The sequence below is a fragment of the Serinus canaria genome, chromosome 5 (genome assembly GCF_022539315.1).
Source record: "Serinus canaria isolate serCan28SL12 chromosome 5, serCan2020, whole genome shotgun sequence".
NCBI lineage: Eukaryota > Metazoa > Chordata > Aves > Passeriformes > Fringillidae > Serinus > Serinus canaria.
Window position 1 is genome coordinate 4,611,498 of NC_066319.1, and position 11,797 is coordinate 4,623,294.

The 11,797-nt window shown below is 38.7% G+C and overlaps 1 protein-coding gene across 1 annotated transcript in view; it reads left to right on the forward strand.

The window, feature by feature from the left end:
• The window catches only part of LUZP2 (leucine zipper protein 2), a 125,010-nt gene extending 113,739 nt beyond the window's left edge, over window positions 1–11,271 (forward strand). The window contains exons 10-12 of the mRNA XM_050975281.1: window positions 6,319–6,411; window positions 10,111–10,188; window positions 10,931–11,271. Coding sequence (XP_050831238.1) covers window positions 6,319–6,411; window positions 10,111–10,188; window positions 10,931–11,035 — 276 coding nt within the window. The 3' untranslated portion in view covers window positions 11,036–11,271. The remainder of the gene's footprint in view (window positions 1–6,318; window positions 6,412–10,110; window positions 10,189–10,930) is intronic.
• Window positions 11,272–11,797: the final 526 nt, after the last annotated feature.

Below are 11,797 nucleotides of genomic sequence, written 5' to 3' on the forward strand. Positions count from 1 at the left end.
CTCGCTCGCTGGCTCGCTGCTCGCTCCCTGCTCGCGCTCGCTCGGCTCGCTCGCGCTGGCTCGCTCGCGCTCCCTCGCGCTCGCTTGCTGCTCGCGCGCTCGCTCCTCGCTGCTCGCTCGCTCGCGCTCGCCGCTCGCTCTCGCTCGCTCCCTCGCTCGCTCGCTCGCTCGCTCGGTCGCTCGCTGCTCGCTCGCTCGCTGCTCGCTCGCTCGCTCGCTCGCTCGCTCGCTCGCTCGCTCGCTCTCGCTCGCTCGCTCGCTCGCTCGCTCGCTCGCTGCTGGCTCGCGCTCGCTTTCTCGCTCGCTCGCGCGCTCGCTGCTGCTCCTCGCTCGCTCGCTCGCTCGCTCGCTCGCTCGCTCGCTCGCTCGCTCGCGCTCGCTCGCTCGCTCGCTCGCTCGCTCGCCGCTCGCTCGCTCGCTCGCTCGCTCGCTCGCTCGCTCTCTCCTCGCTCGCTCGCTCGCTGCTCGCTGCTGGCTCGCGCTCGCTCTTCTCGCTCCTCGCTCGCTCGCTCGCTCGCTCGCTCGGTGCTCGCGCTCGCTCGCGCGCTCGCTCTCGCTCGCTCGCTCGCTCGCGCGCTGCTCGCTCGCCCGCTCGCGCGCTCGCGCTCGCTCGCGCGCGCGCGACTGCTCGCTCGCTGCTCGCTCGCGCTCGCTCGCTCCTGCTCGCGCTCGCTGCCCGCTCGCGCTGCTCGTTGCTCGCTCGCTCTGCTGCTCGCTCGCGCTCGCTCGCTGCTCGGTCGGCTGGCTCGCTCGCTGCTCGCTCGCGTCGCTGGCTCGCTCTCTCGCGCTGCTGCTCGCTGGCTGGCTGGCTGCTGGCTGGCTCGCTGCTCGCTCGCTCGCTCGCTCGCTCGCTCGCTCTCGCTCGCTCGCTCGCTCAGCTCGCTGATCGCTCGTGCTGGCTCGGTCGCTCTCCGTGCGGGCCCCCCCTTCCTCCCCTTCCTTCCAGTTGCGCCTTCCTCCCCTGCCTTTCTGTTTGTGACTGTAACCCCCTAGTTTGGGCTGTCATAATAGCAATAATTGTGTCTCTGAATCATGAGACTTTGGCAGGAAAATATTGTGATTTTGTGGTTTCATGCTTTATCTTCCTTCACATTTCTATCATGCTAGGGCAGAACACCCCCCAGAAAATCACAAGGGTAGACAGAAAAGTTTAAAGTCTAACTCCCACTGCAGATCAAATGGAAGAAAATAAGTGAAAAATCATCACAAATGCATGATTTTAAGGTGAAACTAGTTTCTGTAGAGCTGCATGAAATTGTTTCTGTGTGAATTTACAGCCAAAAATAGCAGAAGCACATTGCCTAGCTTTTTTAAAAAGGTATTGACTTGCATAAAATTCTGTTGAAAGGCAGTAAGAGTGTTACATAAATACCAAGAGCAATTTAGCTTGGCCAAGGTGACCCTTCAGCTCCATACTGTGCCTAGATATTTGCAGTATATTTAGCGTACTATATCACACATCTTCAACTGCAGCAAGCAAGTCTGGATCTCTGTCAAGCAGATTAACAACCCCACCCTGTATAATTTAAAGATTAAAATGTATATATTATTTACTGAAGAAGTTTTGGTGCTTGTTTTATTTTTTTCTCTCAAGTTTTTTTCCCAAATGCTAGGAGGTCTAGAAAAATGTAAAATCCTAATGGGATGGATATCATAGCTTATGATGTAAACATAATAGAAATGAAATTGCAGGTTTTGCCTGCTGCTATACAGTTTGTATTGTACAAATGATGTGCAACCTGTGCTTTGAAGTTGGATATTTATTCATTTTAAAAATTTTATTACAGTGTATTTCTAAAGTTTTCCTGTTTCTGTGCAGAATGTAAACCCCAGTTTACTTGCCATCTTGATTTTTATTTATTCCCATTCTTTAATTTATTTTAGATGTGTGAATTCTCTCAGGAAGCCAAAAATGTATTGATTCATTTTTCATGTTCAGGGCCTGAAAGAAGACTTGGATGTGTTTGGAGATGACATTATTTCTATATTTTGCCATAAGATTCCTAATTTTGATGTGCTGTTGTTTCACTTTTTGCCCCTGAGTGGGGTAAGGGCTGTAAAATGTAGCATGGGCAACTGAATGAAGCAAAGCTCTGTTCCTGTTACTTGCACTAATTAATTGATCCTGCATTTTGCCATGCAGGACTTCTGTTTTCTCATTTATTAAATCAGGGGCACTGTTCACTGCAAAACATAGTAAGTGAGCTCTTTCAAGCCTTTTTATCAGATCCACCCTTTTTCATTGCTCCAAATAGGTTTTGATTTCTGTGACAAGCAAGAACTAAAGACCAGGAGACAAGAAGACAGAATTGCCTGAATATCTGCTGGTGTTAGTGACATGCAGACACATTCTCCAAACATACCAAATTTCCTTTTTTTAACTCATCATTTGTCTCCAATGCCTTTTTCATTTTCTTCCTTTTTTAATATTGCTATGGATGCCCTTATGTGCTTTCTGCCATCTTGTCCTTCTGATATGGGGTTGTGGAAGGTTGGTTTTGGGGTTTTGCTATGTTTTGTGGAAGGTTGGTTTTGGGGTTTTGCTTCACAGTTGCGGAAGGTGGTTTCGGGGTGTTTGCTTCACATGGGGAAGGTTGGTGTTGGGGGTTGCTTCACATTGTGGAAGTTGGTTTTGGGGTTTTTTTTTTTGTTTCACTTTGTGGAAGGCGGTTTTGAGGTTGCTTCATATTGTGGAAGGTTGGTTTTGGTGTTTGGCTTACTTGTGGAAGGTGGTTGGGTTGTTTTGTTGACTTAACTTTGTGGAGGTTGGTTGGGGTTTGGCTTCATTTGGGAAGGTTGTTTTGGGGGTTTTGTTTCCATTTTTTTGGTGGAAGGTTGGTTGGGGTGTTGCTTTGTTTTTGTGGAAGTTGGTTTGGGGTTTTGCTCATTTGGATGGACGGTTGGTTTTGGGGTTTTGCTTTGTTTTGTGGAAGGTTGGTTTTGGGGTTTTGCTTCATTTTGTGGAAGGCTGGTTTTGGGGTTTTGCTTCACTTTGTGGAAGGTTGGTTTTGGGGTTTTGTTTCATTTTGTGGAAGGTTGGTTGGGGTTTTGCTTTATTTTGTGGAAGGTTGGTTTTGGGGTTTGGCTTCGTTTGTGGAAGGTTGGTTTTGGGGTTTTGCTTCACTTTGTGGAAGGTTGGTTTTGGGGTTTTGCTTTGTTTTGTGGAAGGTTGGTTGGGGTTTTGCTTCATTTTGTGGAAGGTTGGTTTTGGGGTTTTGCTTCACTTTGTTTGTTTTAGTGAGCAGCACCATCTGGGGGGTGAATTCTCAGCTCCCCCAAGGCTCTGATTTGCACAGGTCAGTCACACAGTGCTGTGTCTGTCTTTGTAATTCTTTAGCGGCTCTGACTGCTGAATTGCTTTGGAATGTGGGTTGGTGTTTGCAGGAGGCAGGATAAGTAGGTAGAAAGTATAAAATCCAGGACCATGGAGGTACTGGGAGTACCTGTAGGGGACTCTGCAGTCTTGCTGCATATTCAGGACTATAGAACTCAAGGTATATTGGGGGAAAATATTTTTAAATAATTATTTATATTTAGAAAGATCTCCTGAATAAAAAAATTGTGTAATATATTGCCAGACAGTAATAGAAGACCCTGAAATCTGAAGTTTATGTTCTGAAATGAGAGTTAAGGACACTTTTTTTACTGTCATGCAGAAAGCCATAGTAGAGCTATCCTGCCTTTAAATAAATATTATAAATATATTGATATCTAAGTGCTTTTTTATCAGATCCGTAGCAAAGATAATATTCCACAGAACTGAACCATTAAATAACTACAGGAGATCAAAAGTAGATACAGCTTTCACTACATGCCAAGCCAGTTATTTCTCAAGCTGCCCCAATTTTTTATTTGACTAAGGAAAACAAGACATTAAAAATTTATCATTTAAATAGAAGGATTAATGATATGAATAATAAAAGTTTATTACAAAGTCCTTTGAAAAACAGTAATTGAAGAAGGTCTTGAGATGTTGTGTAGGAAACCCAGTCATATTTGTAATAAATGTAATCCTTTCCTTGCCATTTAGAGATTATTTTAATTTTTCTTTATCTGGGTATTATATGCTCAAGTATATTTGCTGCAGTAAAGTGCCTTGAAAGCAATTTAGGACTGGTATGTCCATGCTCTTAAATACATCCAACAGCATCTGCATGCCTCCACAATATAAATAAAGATTTTAGGGCCCTGATCTCTTGGGATATGTATGCAAATGATGGCTATGGACCTTAGCAACACTCCATCAGATTAGTTAGGAAAGTGGCTGTGTCAGAACTTTATGATAAGCAAGGGACCCAGCTGTAGTGCCATGAGATCTGAACTCAGGACTCCAACCCTGCAATGCTACACAAACATTTCCTTTAAAGCATGTGCCAGGATGGAAAATTGTGGTATTGTCCACAAGGGTCCCAGGATGAGGGAAGAGACGAGAAAGTTGACTCCATGTATCAGAAAGCTTGATTTATTATTTTATGATAGATAATAGATTAAAACTATACTGAAAGAATAGAGGAAAGGATTTCACTACAAGGCTAAGCTAAGAATAGAAAAGGAATGAATAACAAAGTCTTGTCTGTGACCCAGACAGTCTGGACAGGTGATCTGTGATTGGCCCTTAATTGGAAACAGCCTGATGAGACCAATCCCAGATTCCCCCTGGTGCATCCCACAGCAGCAGAGAATCATTGTTTGCAGTTTGTTCCTGAGGCCTCTCAGCTTCTCAGGAGGGGAAAAATCCTAAAGAAAGGATTTTTCATAAAACATGTTGGTGACAGAAAATTAATCTCAGGAACGTGTCAGCACAGAAATGTCCTAGAAAATGCTGCATTTGGGGATTAAATAAATGGAGGCAGGGAAAGTCTTAGAGGAAGGCCTTCCCTTTTTGTGAAGGCAGTGAGCCCTCTCAGCTGCCACTGGAACTGCTGTGGTTGTGCTTGGGACTTTCAGGACCAAACCCCAGATGTTTCATTAGCAGCTGTACACTGCAGGAAGCTCTCCAAATCCATGGTATGGATTGAGATCACACATTGCCACATGGTTAGAAGCAGTGCTGGCTTTTGGCAAATACTTTTGCTGACTTCCAAGAACATGAATTGAGCAGCAATAGAACATTTATTTTACCTGTTAAAGTCAGAAGGCTCCTGGTGTGTAAAGCAGTAGCATCTACAACAGAGCAGTAGAGAACTAAGAGGACTTGTTAAATTTTTAAACTGGATTATCTAAAGTGTAATTTAGCTGTTGTTTTTGAAGGCACAAGCTTTTGTATCTTGGTATACACTCAAAGTATAAATGCTTTTCAAGAGATACTTTTCTCCTCTTTAAATATCAGCCAAATTATTAAAGTGAGACAGAAGCTGTGGGCAGCTGTGGGAACACCTACCTGGTTACAGATGATCATAGAAAGCAAATATTTCACCATTTCCACTCTTATGGAATAAAGTGTTGCTGATGGCAAGGCTGAAATCTTGTATTGCCTTTTACTGACAAGGTGTAACTTCAATTTTTTGATGACAACTCAGCTAAAATCTCAAACTTCCCCTTCTTCTGCAACAATGAGTACAACACACTGAGAAATTGTGTGTCATTTGCTCAGGTACAATCTTGAGCAAAAATCAAATTCTGAAGTACTGTGCATAGGCATTTATTCCCCTCAGTTAGTAGAGCTTAAAGCTGTCTGGTTCTGCTGGCATCCCATGGAATTTCAATGTGTCAGGTACTCAAGAAATCAAGTGAACATAGGTTTTATTATTTATTGAACATATGCTTCTTTTATTCTATGGGAAGAAATTCAGGTTTGAAGAACTGTGATTTCTTTCAGTCCAAACAGACAGGTCACTCCATACAGGTATCAAATCACATTTATTATTTAACAAAACCATTATATTGATTTTTAAAATTTGTTTATCTCCACATTACTCCTTCCTTATAGTTGTTCTATAAAACTAACAAATCCTCATTGGAGAGCTGTTGACTGGAGATTATTTGAACTATTTTATTTCAACTATGCATTGAACTATTTTTCATGATTTATGTTAAATTGTAAATAGTGACCTGCTTAGTTTGGCCTGTCCTGTTGATAATTTCTGATCTTCATTTCTGTTATTTAGTAATTCAATGCAGTGTAAGTGACATGGAAAGGTTTCAAAACTGTTGTCTGAAGTTTTAACTTCCCTGTATAAAATTTGTATATATAAAGTTTTCAGTATATGACCTCTTGGTTATTCATTGTTGTCCTGAATTTTCAGGTGTGACTTATTTGATATTTTATCAAAATTGTATTAAATTTTTTAGTTATTATTTTATATTTTTGTTTTTCAGGTCTGGCAAAACGTCTCAGCAGAGAAAGAGAATTTTCATGTGGCCTTGAAAAAGGAAGAAAATCAAAGCACCCAGGAGTGTGACTCTCAAGATGTAAGATTAGCTCACCTGTAAAACAAAGCCTAATCTGGGTTGTATAAAACATGAAAGCTTTAGGTGACTGTCAGTGGGACCTCTCCTATTCAGGATGGTATTTTTTACAAGCCCACTGTGCTCTGCATTAAAGGGCTGAGGAGCAAATGCTCTTTGCTGTCAATCTGTGCATATATATTATCCAGGTTTCTATTAAAACCTGCTTAATGGAACTGGTAGAGCTGTTGCAGGAAGAGCAGTGGTGGGAAGTGTCATTTGATGTTTAACCAAGTCAAAACTTTGTTTGTTCCAGGTTGCAGTATATTGAGATATTGCAGTATATTGCCTGCAGTATAGTGAGATGCAAACCCCTTGTTTACATGCCATTATATTTATTACTAATTTATTTATGTCTATAATAAATAAATTATTATATTAATCAGGTACAATATTATAATAATAATCAGGTACAGCCTTCACAGGTGCTTTGTTTAACAAAGCAAAGCCTTTGGGGAGGTGTAAGACATGACAGTAGAACAGTTGAAAGGATGTGATGTTCACTGCCAGTCTAGAAAAGCTGTGAGCTGTGGTTTTCCCATGACAGCTCTGACAGAAAGCAAAATCTGCTGCTTTTACTCAGTCAAACAGCATGGTTTGAGCCCTTAACAGAAATCTCAAATGCATGGATTGCAATTGCAATTGCAAATGCATGCAATTATAAAGATACAAATAGAACAGGAAAAAAAAGCAGAAAAAATGAGTGAGACAAATTTTGTTGTGAGAGTCTGCTCTGACTGTTGAGGATTTTCTGCTCAATAGTTCAAAAAGTATAGTGCTACTCTGACTAATTTGCAGGTGAAATATATCTATATATATATATCTATATAGAGAGATATAGATATATATAAAGTATTCAATATATAGTGAATATATTGTTATATCTTAAGATTTAAAAAAATCCTGTGTAGGTGACTGAGTAAATTGCTGTTAGTGATCATGACAGTGTGAAGAAAATTCTGGAAAAAAAAAAATTATATAATTTAGTATACAATAATTATCCATTTATTACAAAGGTGTTATAAGTTTGTTCAGTTATGAGTTACCTCCCTTCTGCCACCTCCTCTACAGAACAAGAAGAAATTATATATCAATAAGAGTGCCTGCTTTGCTGTTGCACATTTCTTAATATCTAAAATAAAGGAAACTTCAGCTGTTAATAAAATTTGAAGGAGGAGAGGAAAGGAAACACATGTAAAATGATGAAGTTGGAGTGAACTCCATTTAGATTTTGAGTAAAGGTTAGTTATTCCTTGGAAAAGTTGTGTAAGGCTTGATGAAATGTAGAATACTTTCAGTAGAGACTGCAATAATTGAGGCTAAATACTTGTGTCAGAAAGTTTAAAGAGCTCTTTTTACAGAAGTGAATTCATTAAAAGAGAAAGAAAAAAAAAACTGTTAATACATTTCAAAAATCAAAAGAGTATTTAATTTCTGTATCAAGTACTGTGATGAAAGACACTTAAAAATTCACTTTTCCATAAAATCAAGGTTTTAGTTATTTAGATTAGCTGGTGGCTGGTTTTTTGTATTTCTGGCAACTGGTATTTCCAACTGTCTAGTCAGTCAGCAGATGTACACACTGTCCCTCTTAACACAGGCTAAAATGGACATTAAAATAGTGCAGGTGATGAGATTGGTCTTGCAACCTTTTACTGCATCATCATCATCATCATCTCACATTAACATAGAGAGGAAGACAGACACAAGGAAGAATTCAAATTATTAGCTTTGAGAGGTGAACAGAAAATGTCTCTTTCCACAGTTAGCCTTCATATATTGGCATTAAAGAAGAATGCCAATAATTTCAGAACCTTGAAGTTCTGAAAGAGCTGGAAGGAGTTTATTTCCCCAAAGGATCATATTACTTCAGTAATGCAAAGCTGCAATTTCTACACTCACTTGGAGAAAATTCAACACTTCGGAAGAGTTTGAATTGTGGTTTTTCATTACTTGGCTGTGCATAATTTTTTCTGAAGTGTTTGCAGCTGCATAACTTCAAATGAAGGAAGATTAAGGTTGGATGGTTAAGGTTTTAATGCAGCATTTTTAAGAAAAATTCCTGATGATTTACTTAAAACCTCTGTTGCTTAGAAACCTAATATTTCAGCAATCCTTTCTCAGAACTTTACAAAGATCCTTTTACTGTGTCTCTGATAAATAAAATGTGATTAATATTTTGGAAAAATTAAGGTAGTGAAGACTAACTAGAGAAGAACATGCAATCTTACTGAGGCAAAAAATAAAGCAAAATGGTTGGTTGCTGGTTCCAACTGGTGTTTTTAAGTGTGTGGCTAAGCATCTCCAGCTTAAATTTGTGGTCTTTCTGCAATTTTATATTTATGGGATTTATGTCTGTTCACAGTAATTAGTCTAGTTTGCATTAGAACAAATAGAAATGAAAATGTATTGACAAATGGGATACAGAGTAGCAAATTTGGAAATTAGACACTGCTGATATTTATCTGTAATGAAGTTTGTTATAGGACCAGAAATAGCCAGAAGTGGGTAGAATATCCTGTGATACAGAAGCTGAAATTCCCCCAAAACAAAAAAAAATACTAATTTCAGTAATTTAAATATTGTTGTAAAAGTTTCCATTCTTTAGTTTATTTGTATTTTATTAGAGGCATCTTTTTAATACTGCTTTTTCTTGGCCTTATCCAGAGATTTTTTTCCTTTGTCTGACTCCTGAAAGTCTCTGTGCAGAACCAGAGTTCTGCAGAGCTTTTCCCCTGTAATCCTTCCTTTTTTCTATTTTCCCAAAATTTTGGCTTTTACACCATGATTTACTTCATTCCCTTTTCATGTCAAATAATTCTTATGCATGTAACATATCATTTTAAAGCACCTATTTGGTATTGCCAAAACATCAAAGAATTGATAAAATTATTCTTGGTTCTCTGTTGTCATATTAGATTTTTTGTTTTGTCCTTATAGAATCTTTTCTGATAAATAGAAGTGATAGTGCTTTTATTTACTGCCTTAATTTCCTGCAGTAAACAAACACTATATGTTCATTATTCATTCAATGACAAAGGACATTCAGTATTGGAGACAAAATTGCACACATTTCTAAGCAACTACAGCATTTTGCTTTATTTTCTGAAAACAGTTTCAGTTTCAGAGCTTTGATCACATTGCAGTCTCCAATTGTTGTCCAAAGGGTGTAACAAGAGAAAAAAATTAGCCATTTTTACAACAAAATTTCAAACGAATAAAATCCTTAAAGTAAATTTGATTCTGTAAATGAGAACCTTGAGAATCATCTGACTTCACCATTCAGTGATTTTATATTCCTCTTCAGGGATTCTTATACCCAAGAGATCCAGAGTTTAGACAAGAGAATAGTAATAGAGGAGTTCTAACTGTATGCTGATTTTCTACTGTTTGGTACTATTTCTTCACCCATAAGAGACACTTGTAATTAATTTTCTGTTCCCTAGGACCACTTGTAGGGGTAAACTTCACTGTTGGTGATGAGATTTAAATATAAAGTAAAAAAGCTGGATAAGCTGTTAAACTGGCTGTCACAGGACTGTCTTGTTGAAGATTATTACAGGGCTGATGGGAGTCTGGGATAAGCTCAGCTATGAAAACTTTGTTCCATTTCATCAAGTAGGCTTAACAGAAGACACGGTGGGTTTTTATTTCTATTGCCAGGTTGCCAAGACATGTTTGGGCAATCGTAATGATTCAACACCTCGTTTGAAGGCAGCAGAAACAGGCACAAGCTTTCAGGTATTCCCTGTCGGAGTAATTGGTGGGGCTGTACTCAAAGGTCCTGTGAAATGCAGTTACTTGAAGTATACTTGCACATTCTTCACCAAGTTCATCTGTTCAAAATGTTTTCTGGCTGGTAACAAGTTGCAAACTATTCAATATATTAAGGGCTTGTAGTCAAATGAATTAGTAGTCAAATTACTTAATTTGGTAGTGTGATGTCTGTAGCCCTGGAAGCAGGGGTAGGGGGAGATTTGCAAAATAATTAAATATTAAATACATATATATATATATATATACATATATATATATATATATAAACACATATACATATATATTTTTTAATATATATATGTGTGTGTATATATATATATACATATAAATATATATATGTGTATATATATATACATATGTATATATGTATATGTGTGTATATATATATATACACACACACACACATATATATATATGCATTGATATGAAGCTGTATGCAGCATAAGACTTGTATGGTTTTGCACTAAAGAAAGCATAATTAATAATTATGCTTTCTTTACTAGAGATCAGGACCCTTTTCTAGGGACAATTCCATTGCCATAGAATTTTAACATACCTTTTTTAATTTCTGTTTATGTTTATATGTATTCTATATGTTTTTCTATGCCATGGAATTTTAATTTTTATTTTAACATGCATTTTTTTATTTTTGCTTATGGATATATGTATTCTATACAGATTCTGTACTATGTTTTTACCTCTACAGAAGTTTCACAGCCCTCCATGGACTACACCTGAAGATAAAAAATCACCTGAAAAGAAGGAGAAAAAATACGAAGAATCAGTTAGCAAGCCAGAAAAAAACCTCTAAATGCTACTAATCTACATTGAAAACTGCCAATCACTTCATCCTCCTGTTCTGTTAGCACAAAGGCATGAAATGTCCCAGGTTTTAAAGCATGGATTTTTCACTATTTTATGAATGTCTGTAAATTAGTCTAGAACAGACCAGTTAGTACCTTACAGCAATAATCCAAAATGGATGTTTGAAGAAATGCTTTGTAATGCAGTCCAGGTTTGAATTCTTGTTCTACCTTATCAGTAATTGTATACTGTAAATTACCTTCTTTGTAAACAACAGCCATTCTCAAGTCTATTTCTCAGTCTGTTTTATTTCATGTAGTTTTGTGGCAGATTAGGTTCTAATTTTAAGGGGCAGGGGGGGAAGATAGCTGTGTCACCACATCTGAAGTACAATCCTTAAGTGCAACTGTGAAAAGAGAACTGTGTGCTTGGGGGTCCATGTATACTTACCTTTTAGTACTTCCATCTCAAATCTACTGACCTACACAATAAAATATGGTTATTTTGTTCTTTTTTTCCTCACTGCTATCTTAACTAGTCCATTTCTGAGCACTGAAAAGCTGACAGAATGGGAGTTTAAGGGATGGAGAGAGAGAGGATCATTACTTTGGGGATTCAAGCAAAAACAATTTGCAGGTGGTGCCGAGTTACAGTTTCCTAGCTTGGATGGCAGCCATGGGAAGTCAGTTTCATCCCCTATATTTGTGCTGATCTCAACAGGATAAAATATACTTTAAAGGATAAAGCCCTGCTTTGTCCACTGCAGTTG